Source organism: Eptesicus fuscus, chromosome 20 (genome assembly GCF_027574615.1).
Source record: "Eptesicus fuscus isolate TK198812 chromosome 20, DD_ASM_mEF_20220401, whole genome shotgun sequence".
Lineage (NCBI taxonomy): Eukaryota > Metazoa > Chordata > Mammalia > Chiroptera > Vespertilionidae > Eptesicus > Eptesicus fuscus.
In genome coordinates this window covers 29,757,953-29,781,204 of record NC_072492.1, presented here as the reverse complement: position 1 = coordinate 29,781,204, position 23,252 = coordinate 29,757,953, and the positions used below count along the sequence as shown (strand labels likewise).

The 23,252-nt window shown below is 54.8% G+C and overlaps 1 protein-coding gene and 1 long non-coding RNA gene across 3 annotated transcripts in view; one reads left to right on the top strand and one right to left on the bottom strand.

Moving 5' to 3' along the window:
* The window catches only part of TBX4 (T-box transcription factor 4), a 25,456-nt gene extending 10,209 nt beyond the window's left edge, over positions 1-15,247 (bottom strand). For both annotated transcript variants that reach the window (XM_028157518.2, XM_008149496.3), the window contains exons 1-4: positions 15,062-15,247; positions 14,227-14,321; positions 6,196-6,315; positions 4,848-4,995 (exon numbers count right to left, since the gene is read on the bottom strand). In XM_028157518.2, coding sequence (XP_028013319.1) covers positions 4,848-4,995; positions 6,196-6,315; positions 14,227-14,321; positions 15,062-15,247 — 549 coding nt within the window. The remainder of the gene's footprint in view (positions 1-4,847; positions 4,996-6,195; positions 6,316-14,226; positions 14,322-15,061) is intronic.
* LOC129147420 (uncharacterized) lies at positions 10,008-23,252 on the top strand. The gene is made up of 3 exons (XR_008554774.1): positions 10,008-10,094; positions 13,188-13,396; positions 23,145-23,252. It is a non-coding gene; the product is annotated as an uncharacterized LOC129147420 (long non-coding RNA).

Genomic DNA, 23,252 nt, shown 5'->3' with positions numbered 1-23,252 from the left:
GTGGTATTATAAAGCTGTACGCCTGAAACCTGTACGGTGTTGTTGACCCATGGTAGCCCAATAACCTAATTTAAATCAATCAATCAATCAATCAATCAATAAAAATAAGTTTCATTCTTAACACTGCAAGCTTATCCTAAAGTTTCATGTGAAAAAAATACATGAGTCTAGCCCAGGAAACTGAAAAAGAAGAGGGAGGGGGAGAGCAGCCCTGCCAGGCATTGAAACCTATTCTGAAGCCTCTGCAGTTAAAGTTCTGGCACCTGAACAGTCGCAGACTCAACTGGGGATTTCGACTCCTGAAATAAGCATCTAAAGCAGGAGGAGAGAGCACTCGTCAGTTACCGGTGTCGGCACAACTGGATAGCTCTCTAGAAAAGAATAAAAAAGTTGGATTCACACCTCCTATCAAATGCCAGAATAAAGTCCAAAAGAATCAATGGTTTAAATGTAAAAATAAACCCATAAAACACTAAAAGAAAACAGAAGAAAATTCCCTTGTAAGTGAGGAGTGGATATGGGCTTTCAATGACTCACAGTGCAGAATGTGTAAGGAAAAGACCAATGCATTCAATGAAAAGCTCCTGTGCAGGAACGCCACGATAGCAAAACCCCAAGACCAGCGACAAACTGGGAAACATATATACAACTCCTATCACAGATAGGAGCTAAGCCTTCCTAATTCATAAAAGTCCTAGAATTGTTAAGTAATAAAAAAAATCTAAGAGAAAAATGAGCAAAGGATAAAGACAGCAGTTCACAGAAGAGGAAACACATATAAAAAAGATGCTTAACCTCACTCAAAATAAAGGAAATACAAATTAAAACTAAAATTGATATCTACATTTCACCCATCAGACTGGCAAAAACCCAAACCTTTTCTCTCCCACCGTGCTGGTGAGGCTACAGCGATGGCGGGAATATACATCAGTGTAACTCAATGGCGGGCAGAATTACAAATGACAAATCCAAATACCCTTTGAACAGGCACTTTATGGCACAGATATACTTGGCACAGATATACAATGCCATATGCACAAGCTTAATCAAAAGAGAAAAACATAGGAAAACATCTGAGTCCTATAAGGGCTGGCTAAATAATTTATGGAACAATCACGGGGCGAAATTCTATGCAGCTGTGAAAAAAGGAATGAGGACGCTCTGAATGGAACCATCGCCCTGATATACCAGGTTGACAAAGCAAGGTGCAGAAAAGGGTTTGTAGTACACTACCCTTTGTGTCTAAAAGAAGGGATCTGAGATTCTGCATTCTGCTTGTCTATGCAAAAAGAAATGCTGAAAAGAATTAGTAACATTGGTTACCTGTGGCTGGGATTGGAAGAAACTAGATGGATGAAAGAAGACATTTTGGTTTACTCATTGGTTTATTTTTAAACCCTGTGAATGCATTTCCTATTCAAAAACAAATGTGACAAATGAGTATAAAATTGTAACTGTGGGAAGTACTAGGGTAGGAAGGTGCTCAACGTTCTGAAAGCCTATGAGGGGGACCCTGAACCATCTCCCTGAAGAAGTGGCATGTGAGCTTGGCTCCCAAGCTGTGGAGGGACTAACTAGGTGAAGAGGCTTGCAGCCAGAGGAGGAGGAGGTAGCACATTGAGGGGACTGTGCCCATGTTACTTTGTGGCCAAGGAACTGCAGCCCACACCCACCCCCCCATCCCTGGATGAACTCAGCCTCTGGAACAGATTCAAAAATCAAATTCATGTCAGAAATCATAAACTGACCTTCCTCCTCAGGAATCTGGGAGACTTGAGACAAGAAAAGTAAGACCTTTGTGCCAGCCATCTCCATGCCCCGCCGTGGGAAACACACCCTCCCCCAGTGAGGCCCTCAGCTTCCCGAAGCATCTCTTTCCACCCACGGTCATTGGCCCGTGGACACAGGGTGGGGTGGCAGGTGGGAAGGCATGATGGGCAAGCAGCCTGCACAGCCAGCAGAAGTGGAGCCAGACTGGGGCTGTGTGGAGGCAGCTCAGTCCCGCCCCAACCCCTGGTCCTTTCTGCCCCTGCTGCCTGCCTTGCCGGTGGCCTTGGGTTTTATTCCACAACCCAGGGGTCATACCCTGAACCTACCCCTCGAGAATAGAGGACTTTCCCAGACTCAGCAAAAACCCACAAGGAGTTTTCAAGTCAGAACCCAGTCCTGTCTTTTCGGAGCATGTGGCCATGTGGTCTAAGGGGGTCCTTGTCCCGGAGCCTCTGCCTGTCATGCAGGACAAGCTGCCCGGGCTGCCCAGCCCCAGCCCTCCCCTGAACCCTGGATCCTTCTCCTGGTGGAAGGCTGCAATTGGGGGGCAGCAGCTAGATAAAGTCCCTCAAGTGCTGTGAGAAAAGTCCAAAGTCCATTTGGCTGGAGAACGGTACTTGAGGTTTGGAAGCTCCTGGGAATAACTGAACATTTGGAGATGAGTTAGGCAGAAGGAAGGACTTGTTTGGGGCATGTTCACAGTATGAGATGGCACTTTCCCAGGTTCCTGCACTGAGAAGCCAAGAAGGGTGACTTGGGAGAGTTCACCACTACCATGGACACAGGCCAAGGAACAGAGAGCCCAGGTCCAGGCCCTGATATGTCTAGGAAGTTAACCCGTCCTCCACCGCCTCGCCTGCACGGCCAAAGCCTGCTCCCTCCCCAGCGGTGCTCCAAATAGCTGAAGATGTGACAGCCTGCGCCTTGGGTACAGAAAGACAGGTGGAGAAGCCGAGAGTGCTGAACTGAAATCAGAAAGCAGGGTCCAAGCACTGCTCCCAGCTCCTGAGAAAATCACTGCATCTCCTGAGCCCTGCCACCCCGCAGGGGGTGCCATAACCAATAAACTGCACCTGCTGGGTAGGGGATGTGGGAGAAGGAAGACGCACTGCAGGAATGGCAAGTGTAGCCAGGGGCACCCCCCACCACAACCCCTCCAGCAGCCCCACTGGCCCAGACACAAGACTATATGCAGGGTTAGTGCAAGCCCCTAGGAGCCTCAGTAGAGCCACTAAAGAGGCAAGTCAGGCTGGGGAAACCTACTACTGGGCTTGCAAGGGTAGGCCTGTCTCCCACTCTTAAAAAGCCCATCTTTTCGGCCCCTTGACTCTCTCCCCTGCCATTTTCTGCAGAGGTGTCGGGGAGGTGGAAGAGTCCTCTCAGCTGGCATCCCTACAGCTGGGAACCATTATGGCAAGCTATGCATCCAAAATTCTCACCAGAGCTTTGATCCCTGGGTCCCCTGGCCACTCACCCAAAGATTCAGCTCCTGCCAAGCTCTGTGCTCACCCCAGGGGTCTGTCCCCTGGGGTCTGCAGTGTGTGCAGTTGTGGGCAGAGACGTGCTTGTCCGCTAGGCTCCCTACCTCCCACCGCAGAAGCCCTCACTAACCTTCCGAGGTTGGTGCCACAGCCTGGCCAAGCAGCGGAGGCTGGGAGGAGCTGCTGGGAACAAAGTCTTGGCCAGGACGGTGCTCAGGAAGACCTTGAAGGCCCCTCTCCCCTCAGTTGTAAGGCCCTGTGCCCTGGGAGGCGGGGGCTTGGCTGACCTTTCCCATTGGATCGCTGGCTTGTCTCTGCCCCCACGACAGGTTGGGGCTGCATGAGCACATGCCACTGTGCACACCTGCATGTCTCTGCCATACACCCAACAGCACCTACTGGCCCTGCATGGGAAAAACCCGGGCTGCTTGCAAAACAGATAAGTTGGGAGTCAATTACGTTCATTAAGCATTCTCATAGTTGCCTGTTTATGAATCACCAACTCAGAAAAGAATGGAAGAGGCTCTAAGAAAATCAGAGCTAAGAGCTGCTTGCTAGTAACATACCGGTCAATTGGAAACTCAGCAATGTTGGCATTTTCCACGGGGAACTATGATTCACAGAATTCTGATTTGCACGCAGATCTCCAGAAATAGAACTGAGGCTTGAAAGAGGCACGTACCTGCCTGCACACCCCACCGCGGCTTCCCCCGCCACCCTGCACACCTGAGCGCTAGCTGGGCAGCCCGGTAACTGCATCTCAGAGGCTCTCATGCACCCGCATCACCCTCACCCCACCCTGCACTTCCAGGGTAACCGTGGGTAGCCTAGAGGGGTAGGGCCTGTGCCCTGGCACATAATGCCAGGTCTCCAGACTTTAGTTTGCCCCACGCACTTGAGCTAAAAATTTCCACATAAAAAGCTTTTTGTGGGTCTGCCAGGGCCAGATGGCGAAAGAATAAGCTTTAGCAGCCTGGATGGGGCGTCAACAGCAGCATCCGTAGGGCTTCAGAATCTCTTCCGAGAGCCAGGTCCCAGGCAAGGCCAGGAAGGAGTGGACAGGAGCCAAAGCAAGGCCTCCCCTTCCAAAGGGCAGGCAGCTGCCTGGCCAAGCAGACAGACACGCCAAAGAGAGGCTTGGACTCATCGTGACTCTTTCTCAAGGAAGTGGACTGTTTTATGCTCCGGCAAGGCCAAATCTGGGGAAACCGAAGCTGGGCGATCAGACCCATCATCGCCATCATTGTCGTCACAGCTGCCTTTTATTTAGAGCCTCCTTGGTGTAAGGTGCTTCCTGCATATTCTCTAATTTAATTCTCACACCCATGAAAAGTGTGCATGGTCATCTTCCCTTTCTAGACAAGGAAACTAAGGCTCCCAAAGGCTAAGAAACTCGCCCAAAGTCACACAGCCAGTAAGCACTAAGGGAAGGGTGTGCAACTATGGGACTGGAACCTTGGCTCCTGCCACAACCTGGCCTGACAAGTGCCAAAGCCTGGAGCTGGAGCCACAGAGTGGGTTCTCCCGATCCCCACCCACCCATCCATCCGCAGCCAGCCCAGGACTCGCCCTCGGGGCCAGGCGGTCCCTTCTTACGTGGCCGAAGGGGTCCAAGTGGTTGTTGGTCAGCTTCAGCTTCTGGAAGGAGACCAGCTGCCGCATCCAGTGGGCCCCAGTCGCTGGAGAGTCCGGGTGGACATAGAGCCTTCCTGGCATGGCGGGCTCCGCCTTCCCTGCCACCATCCTGCCAACAGAGCAACCGGCCACAGCAGGGGATTACCCCGGGGTCTGGGAAGCCCAGAGTCCCCGTCCCCTCTCTGAGAGCAAATCCTCATAGACCTGAAGGGGAAAATTGATGCTGGTCCCATCACACTGACAATTTAGGACTTTGGGGGTAGCAGTGAAGCACAGAAGAGAGCGTGAAAGAGAAAGGGACATTACAGAGAAATGTCATTGTTTACTAGAAGGAATGGGGCGAACCACAAATGTATTATGGGGGGATTTAGGCAGCACTTCTCCGTGTTCTATAGACCATTTCAAAATGTTATAAATTATATTATTTGGAGGGAGCTTCTCAGAGGACCCAGACAACTTTCAGATTTCTTGCCCCCAAAACAATGCTTGCCCCAAAGAAATTAATTGGTCTTGGTCCCCTCAGCCAGAGCCAGCTCTGAGTGCTAATACAGCCCAGAGAGAGAGAAGTAGAAACATAGTCCTGGGCAGGACTGGCCACTGAATCCACCCAGCCTCTGCAGGCCCCACAAACCACCCAGCAGGGAGCCCACATCCCAGGCTGTGATTCATTTGATCCCTCGCTCTCCTTGAGCGCTGTCCTGGGCTCTGGGGGCAGTCGGGGCACTAAGAAGGGGGCCTCAGGAAATGGAGCCCAGTGTCTATTTACCCAGCCCCAGCCTGGTTTTGCCCTTCAATCCAGCTCCTTGCCAAAGGGTCCCATCATCCAACCACCGGACGCACTGTCTCTGGGTGGGGGACACACAATGCAGCCAGGCAAAGAGGAAGTGAGTGGAGAAACAGAAGAGAGATGCCACAGAGCAGGCAGCTGGACCCCACGGGAAAACGGCTCCCATCCTCCTCCCCACGCAGCAATGCCAGAGCCTAGATCAACCCCGGGTGGGTGTTCACCTGTCACCCCACAGCATAGTCAGCAGTCCTGTTTGTCCACAGCTGTGGGGAGAGCACAGACCCTGAAATCCACCAAACACTGCAGCTCATGTTCAGCCCCAGCCCCAGCCCCGCCGGCAGCAGGTGTGCAGACATCTGCCGACCCTGCAGCCTCTGCAGACCCCGCTCCCCAGGCTGCAGATCTGGGCAGTCATTCGGACTAACTGGTGAGTCCTTGGAGCAAACATCAGGTGGCGATGGGTGTGGTGAATGGAAAGAGCAGCGGAGGGAAGGCAGGTGATGTGAGGGTCCCAGTTCTTACCATTTGTTGTCACAGAACTTGTAGCGGTGGTCATCCGCAGGGACGATGTCAATCAGCAGGATATATTTGGTCTTGGGGTTCATGCCCGTGACCTTTACCTTGTAGCTGGGGAACATCCTCCTGGGAGAAGCCAGAGGGTGAGGCGGAGCATGGTCAGAGCACCAGGAGAGATGGCACAGAGTGAGCAACGGGGACAGAAGGGGCACTGCCCCTATAGCAAGAGGTCTTGGCATCGGTCAGAGCTGTGGGATCCTGTGCACGTCACTTCCCTCTCTGGCCTCAGCCTCCCCTACACAAGGAGAGGGATGCACTAGCCACTCCCTCTGAGCCCCTGCAGCTGTCAGTCTGCGTGTCTAGAAGGAGGGTTTACATGTTTCCCAAACTGAATCCCCACCCCCAGCCTAGTGGCTGTGAGCAGGTAAAGCATAGAGGCCCTGGTCAGGATCCTGAGACAGGATTTTGACACCAAGCTGCCTGCCTTAATTTCCCTCCTGTCCTTCACCAGTCTGTGGACAGCTAAAATTCTGGGGTGCTGTTACAGGGGGCCAGCAGACCTAGGAGTCTGTCAGCCGCTCCGTTAACCAATGAGATGGCTCCTCTGCTCCTTTCTCTGTGGAAACCCTCAAGCCTCAAAGCAACTTGCAGGAGAGCAGGAGAGTTCTGCCAGGTCTTTGGGTTCCTTCGGTGTTTAGCAGAGATGAACGTTTGGACGGGGCCTGCCCACAGGAACTGGGTGCTGGGGAAGTCAGCCCAGGAGCCTCGGGAGAAGAGCATGGATTCCAGAGCCACTCTGCGTGATTCACAGCCTGTCTCCCCCCGCCCCGCCCCCCCCCCCCCCCCCGTGGGAGGCCTTAGACAGCGCGCTCGGCTCTCTCTGTGCCTCGGCTTCTTTATCTCTAAGATGCGGATATTACTACGTATCTCATAGGTTGCTGTGTGGATTCAATGAATCCATGCACCACAATTACCATGGACCCCACTGTGCTGCTCTCTCCACAAACCTGTGGGATGACCTACCTCTAAGAAAACAGATTCATCAAAAGAAGTTTTCCAGTCCCTGCAGCCCATGCTGAGACTTTCCAGGGCCCTGAGGCTCAGAGAACATTCTAGAGAAGAGCTTCCCCAGGCCCCTCAGCACGTAGACACATACAACAGCATGCATACACACCTGCAGGGCACCCTCCGTCCCCGGTCACCAGGTCCCTGACACTGGGCTTTCTCAGAGGGGCAGACAGTTGTCCTCAGACACCCCATCCCTCCTAGATAGCCTCTCACAAGTGTCCTCTGAGAGAGGCAGGCCCCAAACCTAAATGAAGACATGAAGGGCCAAGTCCCCTGAGCCCCACCTGCCCACTCCAGGAAAGCCATCGGTGGTCCCCTGCCTCTCCCTAAGCTGAGAGACAGTCCAGGGGCCTCAAGAGAAGCTGTCCTGGACCCCTCAGATTATCGGAGTCCCCCGATTTGTCAACAGGGGTACCTGCTTACCTGGACAGGGCAAGGCTTCCATAAGCTGCCAGACCCTACGGCAAGCCCAGGTCAGGCCCTGAGGTGCAGGGTTCCACTCCACTCCCCAGCCCAGCCAGGTCTGTGCCCCCTCTTGCTGGAGGAGAGGCGGGGGAAGGCTGCAGTGGGCCGGGATGTGGGAGGTGTGTGACCGTGTGGATGCACCAGCGCATGTGGTGGCGTGCGAGGTGGAGTGCGCATGCGTGCATGTGTGCGTGCCTGGAGGCAGGAGGGAAGTTCTAGCTGCAAGTCTAGGGACTTATAAACCGTGTGGAAGAATTTGTCTCAGATGTCAATTGAAAGCATTTTCAAATGTCCACCCCACCCCCTCTCCAGGACGGGGAAGTGAGAGGGCTCAGGAACCCAATCCTGCTGCTCACCCCACCCCCCTGCCTGGCCTGGGGGCACAGCTGGAGCTGCACCACCCTCTTTCCTGGCCCAGCCTCTCCCCTGGTGGGCCTAAACCTGAGAGGGGGGCCGCAGCTGCCTCAGCTCCCCCTCCCTGGGCCGGGGGGGGGGGCACACACCCTGTCCTTTCCAGGCACCATTTTATAACTGCCACGGAAACAGCCACAAAATGGGGCAGCCCTGGCTGTGCGTGGCTGCTGGGTACCAGTGCCCTGCACGTGGCCTGTTTCTCCTATTACCACCCCAGTGGCAACAGCAGAGGGCCGGCATGGCTTCCCCCAGGCCATGGGGCTGGGAGACTAGGGCTCGCTCCACTTCTGCAGGCTTCACAGCCTGGGGTCCTGTCCTTCTCCCGCTCCCCACTGGGTCCTCAGCAGCGCAGGGGGCCAGGCTGGCTGGGGTGCTTTTCTGACGGCCAGCAAAGAGCCTGCGCTCGGCCCTCCAAGGCCCGGAGCCTGCAGCCTATGACTTGCCTTCTGCTAGAAACTGAGGACAGACCAGATCCCTGACGGTGGTAACATCCCAGGAGGTTCTGCAGGAGGTGTCCCGCAGCCTCTGCCCCCCTGCCCACCACTCCCCCCTCTCAGGAAGCAGGGAGGGAGATGGGACATCTGGTCTGAAGGGGGAGTTCAGAAGGCTCCTCCGTGAGCTCCCTTCCTTCATGGAAACTACCTCCTCTCTGTCAGGTTCAGTGGTGAGGCCGGGGGCCACAGAGAACACACTGTGGGGACCCCAGGCACAGCCACATCCCCTCTAGGGGGCTCTAGCAGGATGGAGGCTGCCCAGAGAGGGGGAAAAGCTGAGTGTGATGTGAATCGCCCCCTCTCCCCCCATAGGCTCTGCCCAAGCTGAGGGCACCTGCCCTGGCTCCAGAAGCGGCTGAAGTTGGAGCCCAGAGGCTGGGCATGGGAGGGTCCGCAGATGGGCATCACTCAAGCCACTGAGGCCAGGCCGGGCTTGGGAGCCGGACTTTCCTCTGGGCTCCCCCTGCACTGCGGAGGTCCTCCCCCCTGACACCATGAGCAGATGGGGTGATACTGTTTCTGTGACTGGGACATAAAATGTACCTGAAACTGACGCCTATGTCGGAAATGAACACCTCAGTGGGAGGGGGAGGGAGGGGCCGCGAAGGGAGGTAATGACCGAGCAGCCTGCATCCCACGCAGCCGCCACCAGCGCTGGATGTCAAGTCCTGGCTCGCTGGTCCCAGACACCTTGCGCCCCGCCCCCGTAGCCCTGAGCTCCGCCAGCCCTCTCTCACCCTTCCCCCGCGCCCCACTAGCCCTCTCCCGGCGCCCCGCCAGCCACGTCCCCATCCTCTCCTCGCGCCGTCAGCCCTCTCCCCGAGTCCTGCCCGCCGTCTCCCCATCCTCCATCCTCTCCCGCCCCTCCGCACCTTCCGCACGGCCCGCGAGCCTTCCCCCTGCCCCGGCGCCCTCTCCGCTCCCTCCGAGTTTGCCGCCCCCGCCGGGCTCCCGGAGCCCCGAGGAGGAGCGCTCCCCAGCACGCGCGGAAACGGCTCCGCCGGGGAATAAACAAGCCGCCCGCCCCGCCGGCCTGGGGAGGAGATGAAAGCCGGGGCTCCTCCTCTGATCACGAAACAGGCTCTGGAAGGGTGCGGGGCTGAGCCTTTATCTACTTCAGACTCGGAAATGGTTTTAGAATGAACTGCTAAGATAAGCTTCCTTGGACGGGGCGCGGAGAAACGGTTTGAGGACATTTTGATTTTGGCAACAAATCCTTAAATGCAAACTCACTGCTGAGCGGGAACGCGCAAGTTACAGCTGGGCTCAGAGCGCCGCCAATTCAAAGCACTGGCCCACTCGCCCCAAGCCCGCAAGGGGAACCGGGAATAGCGACCTAAGGGACCCACCAATTCTCCCCACCCAGCGGGTCCCCAAGCCTCAACCCACCGCAGCTCCGACTTCCTGGGGTGGGGGGAGTCCGACAGGGACCCCAGGAGCAGCTCTAGGTGCTTTCCTTTGAATGTAGGTGCAAAACCAAATCGGAGGGGTGAGAAGTCCAGAGAGAGATTGGGGGGCGGGAGAGGTGGTGACTGCAGGGCCCACGAGGGATTCTGGGGCTGGGAGTGTTCTGTTTATCTGGGTGGTGGTTACACGGGTTGCTCACTCTGTGAAAGTCTATAGAGCTGCACAATTAAGAATTGCTCACTTTTCTGCAGGAATGTTCCACTTCAATAAAATTGACATTAAAATTTATACACGCACGCACACACAGAGAGACCCTGGAGCGCAGATTCTGAAAGGAACAGGCTGCAGGGGAAAAGGTCGGGGGTCCAGAGAAGACCTCACCAGTCTTTCTAGCCCTAGTTTCTGGGGATCTTGAGGAAGAATTCGGGATATGTTGGGAAGAGGCCAGGGCCCAGCAACCAAGGCTGAGTTTGGGGGCTGTTGTGGAGCCAAATCTTTTGTAGCCAAATGACTTCTGAGAGCAATACCACAGCTACGTAATTTATTTCCACTTTATACACACACACACAGTTTTCTAATTCAGTCAGAGCATTTTAAAGAAATATTTTCCCTGAGGTGGGGGCAGGAGTGAGGGTGTGTGGAATGGATGCTGTTTGGGAAGGTCAGTTGCTTCTCTGAGATTCTTTTTTTAAAAGACATTTCCTTCTGATAGACTTTTGCTTTCAGAAAATACTTTAAAAAGAGATCAAAGCACTCTCTCCCCAATCCACTTTCCCAGTGTCTTCAACCCTTACTTCTCTTATCACCCACGCCACTGAGCTCTGACGCTGTGTATACAGAGCGAGGGCAATTGGCTTTGAAGCCCCGGATTAAGCCAGGCCAAATCCTTGCCTCAGAATAACAAACAATACAGGTTCAACAGGAGTTCTCATCGGTAGTTCATTTTTCAAACGCAAATTCACTGTCACTAACACAAGCAACATTGAACTCAACAGGCTCTGAAGGCTGATAGTGGAGATTTATCTGGTGGCACAACCATGACCTAGGAGTAGAGCCGTCAGACGGTTAGGAAATTTTCATTTCGGGGAGGTTTATATTTAAATTTTTGTGGAGCTCACTTTTATCTGTGTTTGGGAGAAAAATGCCGTTTCTCACATGTATCAAGCTTGGCAGGGATGTAGGGAGGCACAGAAAGGGTCTGCTCTCTGCAGACCACAGCATGAACCTTCTCGTTGCGGGGCCTTCGAGGGACAGAGACTGGCTGGGGAGGGGTCTGGCCACATCTTATGCCGGAGCATTCAGAAATCAGAAATTGATGTATCACGCTCTGGTCGGCACCTTATTCACCAGAGTCAATTGTTCGGGAATTCAAACTCACTCCTGTGGCTTCAGACCTTCAAAGGCTGAAGGGCGAGAGGTTTGTGACTCAAGGACTCAAACTGACTTGAGAACATTCTGTTCCCTCTTCTCCAGGACCCACCCTTTCATCAAGCGGACAGCAGTTACCCTGCCCCTAACCAGCCAGGCTCTCTAGGGCAGAGCAACAGCCCCCGTTCAAAACATTGACCTGGCCCTGTAAATGAGCAATCAAGGAAGTTTCTCAAAGTTGGGGTGGGGTACCATGTGCTTGGCTTGTGGAGACCTGGTAACCGCCTAACTCTGCTTCTATCTACAAGAGCCTAGTGTCTTTCTTTCTCTGGGGTCGGGTTGATGTCCGACTCTAACAGTCTAGGACTCTGTGAGTCAAGGTTTAGGAGAAGGGTCCAGGTCATCTGCTGGGAAATGGAAGTGTTGATAGAGACACGAAGAAGAGAAGAGGGAGAGGCACTGGACAGGAGGCTGAAGAGCCACAAGCCCAAGCAAAGCAAGCTGCCTCCTGAGGCTGCCCCTGGAAGAGAGGCATGGGGGGCGGGAGTGGGGGGAGACAGGGAACAGAGCAGTGAAAGTGGTCTCTGAAGTCAGTGGGCAGCTATGTAGGAGGAAAAGCGGCTGTGAGAACTCTGGGGGAGGGGAAGGCCAGTGGCTTTCGTAAGGACTAGACCTGGTGCAAGGATAACTTTCTGCCAGAGAAAGGAGAGACTGTGCTGAATCCATAATTGGCCAACATCATCACAACCATTTTTTAAATTATAGCATCAGTCCCTGTGGCCCATCTCTAAGCCTCCACTAGAATCAGGCACAAAACTTTGCCTGAAGCCAGTCACCTCTGAAAGTGTGTGTGTGTGTGTGTGTGTGTGTGTGTGTGTGTGTGTTGAGGGGAGTGGGGGGAGGACCCAAGCAGATGCAGTAAACCCCACTGAGGAAAATCACTAATGCCTTTTGTTTAAAATGGCAGAGGCCAGGCATGCCCAAAGAACCCGCTGGCCATTTATTTTCTAGAGACAAGGTTATTTCTGCTGCCTAAAAATGGAAGTTCTGAATCTTTCCCTGTCTTCTTTCCTTCCGTCCACCACAGCAGTCGCAAGAACTAAATCCCCCCTCTTCACACCTGTAATCCACTCAGCAACTGACCATGCACCGCCCACACGATCCCTGGTTTGAGCTCACACTACTGGAAAAAGATAGGATGGCAGGTAGATCTGTAGTCACCACCTCTGTTTTGCCTAGCACCACTGAGCCACAGGAAGTTCAGGCTTTGCCCAAGTGCACTCAGCTAGGAAAAGGCAGGGCTTGTGTCACCTGCCCCCCCCCCCCCCCCCACGGACCTCATGACCACTCCATATGGAACCCTCAGCCAGGCTCCCCTAATGCATCCTCCTTCCCCATCCCCCAAATGCAGCAAATTCAAGCCCTGACACCTGACTGCTCCCTCTCCTGATAGAGACCCTGGGTGGCCAGGCCACCTCCCTGACTTAGGCACAACCCCCACCCGCAACAAAATAAAGGAAACCTCACAAGGCCAGCCAGCACCCCTACACCGCAAACCACCGCCTTTTGTTTCCTTTGAAGAGCCTAAGCAGTTCAGCAGCGTTCTCTAAAAAGTAGGGGGAATGCTGAGTGGATACCAGACATTTCTCTTAACTATGGTTCACATTATTAGCATTTGTTACATTAATGTTATAGCTAGCATTTATTGTGTGCTTACATGTGCAGGAGGTGTGCTGAGTGTTTTACATACAACTGTATGAAGACACACCTATTTTTTTACAGCTGGGGATGAGGAGGGGCAGAGACCCTTGCCTGAGGGCTGCCCAGATGGAAGTAGCTGAGCGGCAAGCAACTGAAGCCCCTGCCGTCTGACTCCAGATTCCTGGCGGACGCTTCACCATCTTAGTCTTCAGAAAACCCAGTTATGAGCCCACAGCCAGGCCAAGGGACAGCTTCACAACTAACCTGTCCCCCAACGATCACAATCAAGTGTGAGTATGTGGAGGAGGCGGGGGAGGAGAAAAGGGGGGTTCCTGAACCTGAACTCTCCAGCGTCTCTGTCTGCAACCATCTCCCTTCACCTGAGAACCACGCTGTTGCTCTCCACCGCTGCCCCACCCAGCTTCGCCGCCCCAGCCAACCTCTCCGTCAAGCCCATCTGCATCTTCCTCCTCTCACCCTCTCCTCCCGGTCCTCTCCCACAGACACCAGCACATTTTAAAGATGTTTCCACTTTATAAATCATCCCTCTCTGGCAGCCACTGAGAGCTGCTCCTCAAACAACACACACACAGGGCCCAATGTGCCTTCCCCTTGGCCAAGGAGGGGGCTGGCACTGGAAGGAGAGACTGGCACTGGGGTGAGAGACTTGGGGTTCACGCTGCCCCCATCACGTTGTGGAAATAGGAAAACATGGTCCCTTCCCCTTCCCCCATGGGGGCATCTCCAGGTGCCCCATCAATGCAAGCCTGCAAAACCCTGCAGATCCCCAAAAGGAGGACAAAGCAGCTGCCCCGGGGGCAAAACTGCTGGAGCTGGGCCCCGTAGTCCCAGAGCAGCGACCCTCATTGACAGCCATTCACATAGTGTGCCCTTCTACCCGCCTGGCGGGGTAGCCCCTGTGGTTTCCACCACCCTGTGGGGAGTACTCTCTCTCCGGACAGACGTGGGGCTAAAGCCAGAGCGGTGAGGGGAACTCGCATCGTTTCCTCTCCCGCCCCCCACCCCAGGCTGGAGACCCCAAGGCTGCTAGGGTGCCCTGGGGGATACCCATTGCTCTATCCATCATCCCCTCCCCCCGAGTCCATCTCCCAGAGCTGACCTGCCCGCCTTGGTGATGATCATCTCCGTGCCCGCCTCGTGGAACTTCTTCCAGAGCTCCTTCTCATGCAGGCCCACCTTGATGTTCTCGATGGTCTAGGGAGGGGAGGGAGGGGACGTGTGTCGGCCCGGCCCCGGCTCCGGCAGAGCCCTCAGAAGGGAGGGCACAGGCCCAAGGAGCTATGCAGAAACACTGCCAGTCCGGAGCCCATGCCCCAAGATTTCGTTTCACGGAATTATCCCGTACCACTGATGAATTGTTAAGAAATGGAATCAGTAGCTGAACCCCCTCCTTCGGAGCTGCGCCTGTCGATGGGCCGGCAGAGGACACGTGAACTGCCCGCGCCGGGGTGGATGACTCCACCTGCCCAGACGTAGCCGCAGCCGGGGGAGAGCACAGACCCAGGAGGGGCGCCTCCTCCGCCCGGCGCCCCCTCGGACACTGCAGGCAGACCCGCACCGGCGGGAGGCGTGCGCACGCAGACACAGTCATTGTCCGCATCCTGTTGTCTCCGTGACCTCCCGGTGAAGTCCCCGCGGCCGCCCCCACGCACACCCGGCCGTCGGGGCCGCTCTTTCCGCCGGGTCCTAGGCTTTCACCCCCGACCCCTCAGGCTCCTCGGGCTGGACACTTGGCCTGGGCTCCCTCCGCGGCCGCCGGGCTTCCCTCCCCCTGTCCCAGAGGGGTCCCTGGGGGGCCCTCTGGCAGTCAGCGCAGGACGCAGCCAGGCCCCAGGAAGCGAGTCCTGCCCGCAGTGGGGCGGACTGACACCGGAGGCCCTGCACACGGGCTGCCGCGACCGCTCCCCGCTCCCCGACGGCCGCCGCGTCCCTACCTGCTCGGCGGCGGCGGCGGCGGAGGTGTCGGCTCCGGGGCCCGGGGAGCTGCCGAGCGCGGCTCCGCTGAGGTCCGAAGCGGCCAGCGCGGGCTCAGGGGCGGTGGCAGCGGTGGCCTCGCCGAGCGCTGGGCCCGGGGCCCGGAAGGCCTCCTCGCTCTCCGACAGGCCCTTATCCTGCAGCATCTCCTGCGGGCACAGCACACACCAGTCACATGCCCAGGTCCACACTGGCCAGGGGCCCCCAGCCCTCTCGAGCTGAGCGGGGTGTGGGTGGAGGGTCTTGGACAGGGTGGGGAAGCCGCCCTGGCGCACGTGAATCCCGCCCCCTCCTGAGCTGGGGGAGGGAGAATTTGCCAGGGCAGGACCCTCGCCTCCTCCCTCTGGGTGCTGGACCTGGGAGGGTCTGCGTGTGGTGCAAGGTCTGCCTGCCCAGGGTGTGGGTCTGTGTGATGAGTAGGTCTGGGGGGAAGGACCGCCCTCTCGGCATTGCCCCAGCTGTACCCCCAGTCCCTCCCTCCTGCTGGGCTCCAGTGGAGCCTGCGGCCTGGGTCTTTTTCCACCGTTCCCTAATAACTGGAGTCCTGGGGCCAGGGCAGACAGGAGAGGGGAACGGGCCTGGAGGGCAGGACCCAGGCTCCTGGGTTCCACACCTGCAGAAAGGCTGGGCAGCCTCCACCCACTCTCAGACAGCAGTCAGGTAGAGCCTTCCTGAACCAAAGGCGTTTACTCCTGCACATCCCCGCTCCCACAGTCACCGTGTGTGTCACACACGCAGCACACATCCTCACACCCAGACACAGCCCCCTCGCCACCCAAGCAGCCCCTCTCCTAAGTGAACTCAGCCAGGAGCCTCCCCAGCCTTGCCCTCACACTCACCCTCCCTGGCTCACACTTTCAGCTCCAAGGGGCTCTGCTCTGGGGCAAGGGACCCAGACCCCTCCCTCCCAGCTGAGGACCAGCCTTGGGTGGGTTCCCTTCACAGGCACAGCCATCCTTCCCCAAGTGTCTAGGACTGTTCACCACCTGCCCCTGTGCCTGCTGGTCCCGGGATATCAGGATGAGAGCCCAGCCCGCAAGGACCTGCCTGTCCTGTCTCCATCGTGGGTGCATCCCTGCATTAGCTTCGCTTCTCCTTTCACCTCCCTGCTCTTCGCCCTTCTCTGGGTCTGGGTCTGGGCAAGTTGGGCGGCGTGGGCGGTGGGGGGGATTCTATGTCTGGCTGCCTTTCTATATGTCTGTCTGTGGTGGAATGCTCCCCTTTCTCTTCCTACCTTTCCCTGTTTTCCCCTGGATCTCTCTGGGCATTCCAAGGCCCAGGCCCCTTCACCTCCTGTCCACCGGCCTCCCCATCCCCGGGCCTAGACAGCGGCTTCCAGGACCTCACAAAGTAAATAAGCCAAGTGCAACCGGAGATAAAAAGGGGCCAGGGCCAGTCGGGGCTGGGAAAAGCCCGTAAAGATAAGGCTGACAGCCCGGCTGGTCCTCAGGCCACGGGCAGCAGGGAGCAAGGCGCACCCGCATGGTCAGCTCCAGAACCCGCCTTGGGCCACGTGCGGGGTGCGGGGGGTGGGGGGGGGGCGAGGCTTCGGCTTAGAAACCCAGGAGCCCCTGGTTAAGGGGAAACTGCATGGCAGGGGTAGTTGCTCACTCTGGCGCAAGACGCTGGTTTCAACTATATCTGGTGCCAGTTGGGATGGGCGCCCATCTCCATCTGCTGGTCCAAGATGCGGCGAGCCCTAGGTCTTCTGCGGGACACTTGTCACCCCCTGAGCCGGGCAGCGGCTCACAGCGGCCTCTCTGCTGCCTGTGCCCAGCAGGACCTCTGAGGCCGATCCGCCGACTGGACTCGGGACCAGGGTTCGCCGCGCTCTCCTTCTAGGGGCTCACCTCTTCCTTTTCTCTCGGTCAGGGAGCCAAACCCCACAGCTCGCCCTCACTGGAGCTCCCTCTAATCTCCCCTTCTTCCCGCCTGGCTGGCCCAGAGCGGCGGTCCCTGTGGTCCCCTCAGTCCGCGCCCCGCTCGCCCCTCTCCTGGACCCTCTGCGGGCGCGGCGGCCGGCTCTGCATCCGTCGCTTTCAGCCACCTCGCTATCCAAGAACAGCATTTTGTTTGCACTCTAGATTCCTGGCGGTATTGTTCTTGCACTGGGGGAATTGTTGCGTTTTAATGCTCTCTGTTATCAGAGTAGTAGTCTGCTCAGTTCAACAATATTAAGAACATTTATCCTAACACATAAATTATTGGTTATTTTTTATCTTTAATACTATACGGTTCAAGTACTGGTCTGATTGATGCCCCCTCATTCTAGGGCCTAGTTTTCCAATAGGTCTTGTCAATCGAGCATTGTTTTAATTTTGACCCTGTATCCCTAAAATGTTTCCTCGGTCTCTGTGCTTTGTCACGTTTCAAAAACTTATTTGCCATACTTGGACTATTATTGTTCTCAATATTCACGTTAATTTTCTTCAAATCCTTTTAATACTTAATACTTGCTGTTATTTTGCCATTATTTGTTTTGTTTGGATTGTTCCTAATACTCCAGGTATTACTTCATCACATGGTTACAATATCTGTTACCTTCTCATTATTGGCAATGCTACAGATCTTAATTTGCTAGTTATTTTTCATCACATCATTACTTGTTGCTATTTTGTCATAATTTGTAATATTGCTGTAGCTCTTAATATTCTGGTTATTTTCATCACATTGGTACAATAGCTCTTACTATTCTACCATTATTTATAATGTTGTTGGGACTATTAATACCTTGGTTGTAAATCGTCATATCACTCCAGCAATTCTACTTGCTGTCTTTATTTGTATTACCATAGCTCTTAATATTTGGGTTAATATTTATTTTAATAATTCATTGTAGTATCAGCAATAAATTATATGGTAGTATTCTGTCAATTCTACTAATATTACCATTTCCCTGAATAGTATTTCTTAGTCACATTTTTCCTACATTTTTATCATTTTTACACTATTACCATTTCTTACACTATTGCTATTGATTTTAATACAGTGGTTCTTATCACATTGTTCCTGTATTTGGAGTTACTTTGTCTATGATCCTTTTACATTTGTGGTTACAATTTTCACTTGGTTCTGAAAGTGACTAGTATTGTCTTGTCGTTTTAAAGCCCGAGTATCAGTTATGCTGCTTAACCCCGTTTCTTTCGTTTCTTTGGTAATTGCTTGCTCACATTCTGGTCATTCTTGATCATCGATCATTATTCACATATATTGCTCCTTGCTTTAATTTTGACGATATTCACCGTCAGTAGCTGGGCCTTCTTTCATGGCCTTTTCTATTCTGCAAACTCCAATTTCAAAGCTACCTCGGCTTAACCTGGTTCCTTTGGCGCGGGCTCTTTCTATGCTCTTGGGTCCCTTAGACCCAATTTGTCTGGTTGCTTGGAGGAGAGGAGGGCTCACGCCCCAACCGCTGGGAGTCGGGCTGAGGCGGCAGCCAGATCTGAGGCACTTCTCGCTGCCCTCCCGTCACCTAAATCGTCCCCGAGGTTCTTACCCGGTCTGGGTCTCGTTACTCGCCCCCTTTCCGGCTGATCCTCCCTGACCCTGCAGCCTAACCCTGGGCTCGGGGTGGCCCCCGTCCCGCACGCCTGGCTCACCCGCATCCCCGCCAGAACCCACACTCACCCTAACTGCGCTGCCGCATGCGGAGGCGCCTGCGGCCCGAGTCCACTGCAGGCTCGGGTCCGAGGAACACTGGACAGCCGCGGCTCCGGATCCGGCCGCTGGGTCAGGATCCCTCTGCCCGCCGCGCCCTCGGGTCCCGTCACATCCCGGCTCTGGAGCGGGCCCTTGATCTCCGAGGCTGCACTTTGGGGCCTCAGCTCCCTCCTCCTCCCTCCCTCCCTGCGGGGACGCCCCCCCCCCCCCCTCTGACGTCGCCGCTGTCAATCAGTCTGCGCCCGCCGCCCCCGGTGGCGGGGGCCTCAAGGGTCCCCGGGCTCCGCGGCCCCAGGACCCCCAGCCCGGAGCGAGCCGCCCGCTCCCCCACCGCGCGGCCCGGTGCCCTCCCTGCGGCCCTAGGGCCCGCCGGCCGGGCCGGGCTGGGAGCCCGCATGGTTTAGATTAGCGGGGCGGGAGCGCGGGCGAGAGGCCCGGCCGCACCGCGCGGCTGGCACCGAGGCTTGACATCCAGGACGGCACGCCTCAGCGCCCGCGAGGCCCGCGCCCGGGGCGCTCCGCCGCGGGGCCTGCCGGGCTGGGGCCGCTTCCAGACCGCCGCCCTCCACCCAGCCCGCCGCGGGCTCCGCGCCCGCACACACCCCGTCCGAGCCGGCTCCCCGCCGCGCACGCCGGGTCTTCGCCAGCCCGCTTCCCCGTGCAGGGCCCGCGCGCCACGGCCCCGCGCTCCATCCTCCGACCATGCCCGGCACACATTCTCACACCTCCGCTCAGGCCCGCGCGCACTCCCGCTCTCGGGCTCCGGCACCGTCGCGACGGCCGGCACCGTCCTGTCTGAGCGCGGCCCCTCTGCTCACCAGACCCTGCTCGTCGGGGGCCCTGCCGGGAACGGGCGCTGGAACCGGCCTGGCGCTCTTGGAGTTGGCCGTGGAGGTCACCGGGTGAGGGCAGCCTGCTCTCCGACAGGGAGGAGGCCTGGAGCAGCGGTGCAGGCAGCGGGGAGGTGCTTCGCCAGCCTCTGAATCGGAGCCGAGCCGAGGCCCGGACTCCAAGGTGCCAGGCTTGGCAGAGCCTCTTGGGGAAATGGTGGAGAGGACCAGGACTCTGCCAGCAGCTCCCCGAGATCCCAGAGAGCTGAAGAGGAAGCCCAATGCCTGCTCCAGTCTAGGAAGCCCTGCTTGGAGCCAGCCAGCCTCTGGGCCTCAGAAAGTGGGGACCCCTCCGCTGCCAGACCTCCCTGCGCAGCCTCTGACTCCCACTGTCTCCACTTACCTCTATTTATCTCTGTCCGTCTGTCTGTACCTCCCACTGTGTACCACAGCAGACAGACCCATGTGGACCTCAGCTCATGCCCAAGCCTCACAGTCTAACACATGCCCAGAATGCCCACTATCCCAAAGGCCCCAGAGTCCTCTGTCGAAGGGATCCCATTAGCCCCTTGCTTCTCAGCATTGGCCACATCCCTCCCTCTACTGGTGTCCCCAACCTTTCCAATCAGCCTCTGTTCCTTTCCAGATTCTGACCTCAAAATCAGATTGAGGAGGACAGGAGGGGAACATTCCTTCCCTGGATGGATCTGTCCCTTTTCTAATGCTAGGACACAGGAAGCCAGCAACAGTGCCTCCTCCGTCCCTCCTGCACTCAAAGGAGGAAGCAAAACACCAACTCAGAAAAGCCAACTGCTGGGTCAGGCCTGTCACCCAGATCCACAATGGCCCACTGCTCACGAATCCCTCTCTCCCCCAGCAGTACCAGATCCTGCTACCCCACCTTCCCTTCATGACTTGTCTCATGGAGTCCCAAACCAGGAAGGGGAAGTAAGATCTAAGAGGGGTGGAGAAGCTTAACCCTCCCTGCATCCCACCTCCTCCTGAAGTGGAAAAAGGGAAGGCCCTGGTGTTTCAGGAGGTGCCTCGGGAGTCATGTTTCCTGTGTTACAGAGAAGGGGATGACACGCCTCAGCTTCTGCTCCCAAGCCCCCTCCCATGTCCTCTCCAACAGCCTGTAGGGAAATCCCTTGTAAATAAACAGTATACAGACTAACCCACCAACTACTGTGCTGGAATGGTGAACAGGGAAGGCAGTGAAGCTCCAGGTACCATGGGAAGACTAGAGTTGGGCCAGATTCTGGGAAGAATGTGTTGATAGTCATTGGAGGAAGTTCATAATGAGACCATCCAGTGCAGCTCTTTAAAGAAACTAAAGTGGAGCCTTTCTCTAAGTGTAAGGCTTCCTGGAGACCCATGGACTCCTAGTCACGAACTTTGGACGCATAGTCCAAATCAATATCAACTTGTTCATGCTGACGTGGAGAAATTGGATATGGAAGGGGCAGGCAAAGTTTTGGTGATGAAAAGGAAGGCGCAAACCAGCCAGCAAGCAAGCAAGAGAGAAAGGGAGGTCATGCACACACATTCTCCGTTGCTAGGACAGAATGCTTTATTTCGTTGATTCGCAGACACACATTTCCCACATTTTGACATCTCTGAAAATGGGATACATCTTAAAATCAACGGTGTGTCATAGCTTAGTGTTTTTTTCTTCTGAGTGGTACATAAAAATAATAGAGTAGCTGACAATTGATGAAGTACAGTATTTGCTGTTAAATGGCCTGCGGAGAAAAGAAAAAGATTACTCATTTCCCAAAATTGATTTGAGGAGTTCAAGGTACAAAAACTCTTCTCAACTAGGTGAGCAAATACTTGACCATAACCAAGCATCTATCACACCAACTTGGCTTAGGGGAAGCCCTCAGGTTTGGTGTCTGACTCGCCTTGGTTTTGAAACCTGGCTCTGACTTCTGCCTCACCATTTAGCGGCTATGTGATCTGGGGCAAGTCCTTAACACTTTTATAAAATAAGGATAATCACACCAACCTACTAGCTTATAGTGAGGTTTGGCTAAGTTAATGCATGCAAATGTCTGGCATATGGTATATAGTTCCCAAGTATTTTTAGAATTTATTTTATCACATCTCTTTCCTAAAAAGGCTTAGATGGTTTATAACCTAAATAAGCTAATAGCCAAGCCAGCGTGGCCCAGTGGTTGAGCATCATCGACCTATGAACCAGGAGGTCACGGTTTGATTCCTGTTCAGGGCACATGCCGGGGTTGTGGGCTCTATCCCCAGTAAAGCGGGGGGGGGGGGGGGGGGTATGCAGGAGGCAGCCAATCAATGATTCTCTCTCATCATTGATGTTTCTATCTCTCTCCCACTCCCTTCCTCTCTGGAATCAATAAAAAAATATGTATTTTTAAAATAAGCTAATAAAAATACAAGTAGAAAGACAAAATAGAATCAAGCAAAAAGGAGAAAGAATACATGCTATCATTAAGTGTTGACAAAGTTGATGAGAGCCATATCTGGTTTATCAACAGCAGGGCAAATGGTAGTTCTTTATTTCAGAAATATGAAGATGGTATTTCTTTGGTGAAGGGTTGGGGAACAAACTTCATCGTGGCCCTAAATTTTAAAGTAGTTTATCATGTAAGTTTTTATTCTTAAATCTGTATAGTTAATTGCCATTTACAAAGTGGTTTCACAGCTACTATCTCATTTGGTGCAGTATTAATTCTATTTCATGATTCATTTACCCAAAGAAATGTTTATCAAGTGCTTACTGTGTGCCAGATACATAAATAAGAGGAAAGACCAACTAAACATTCCATTAGTTAGTCAATTGATTGGCCAACTAGTTACTAACTGCAAACTTGCTAATAATCAATCCCAAAGGGAACAGGGGCTACAGGGTAAGCTGGAGAATCCCTGTCAGTGCAAGAAAGATGGCTCTCTGCCGAAACCGGTTTGGCTCAGTGGATAGAGCGTCGGCCTGCGGACTGAAGGGTCCCAGGTTCGATTCCGGTCAAGGGCATGTACCTTGGTTGCGGGCACATCCCCGGTGGGGGGTGTGCAGGAGGCAGCTGGTCGATGTTTCTCTCACATCGATGTTTCTAGCTCTCTATTCCTCTCTCTTCCTCTCTGTGAAAAATCAATAAAATAAAAAAAAAATAAAAAAGAAAGATGGCTCTCCCAGAGCCTGGGGGGGTGGGGGGGGGGGGTGCGGGCGCAGTTTGGTTGAAGACAACTACTTGAGCTGGCCCCATAGTGTAGTGAAAAACCATTACAACTTTTTTTTTTTTAACCTAGGTTTTTGGAACATGTGATAAATTCCAATGTCAAGCCACACCCCAAACCAACTGAGTCAGAATCTCTGAGAAGAGGGCCAAGTTTGAGAACCACTGCTCTGTGCCAAACACGGAAATCCCATTTCCTGCTCTCCTGGCCTCCCTTGTAGCTAGGAACGGTCATGTGATCCAACGTTGGGCAATGAGGCCTAAGTGGAAGGCTACAATGGAAGAAGTTTGGGGGATTTTTTGCTTTCTTGATAAAGGGAAAGACACAGTCTTCTTTTCCCCTGTAGATGCGATCCTTGGCGTTCTCACCCTCTAGAGACCTTGAGGCAAGAAGGATGAAGGCCGATATGCTAAGGATATTGGAGCAAAAAGAGCCTGTGTTCCCACCGGCATCA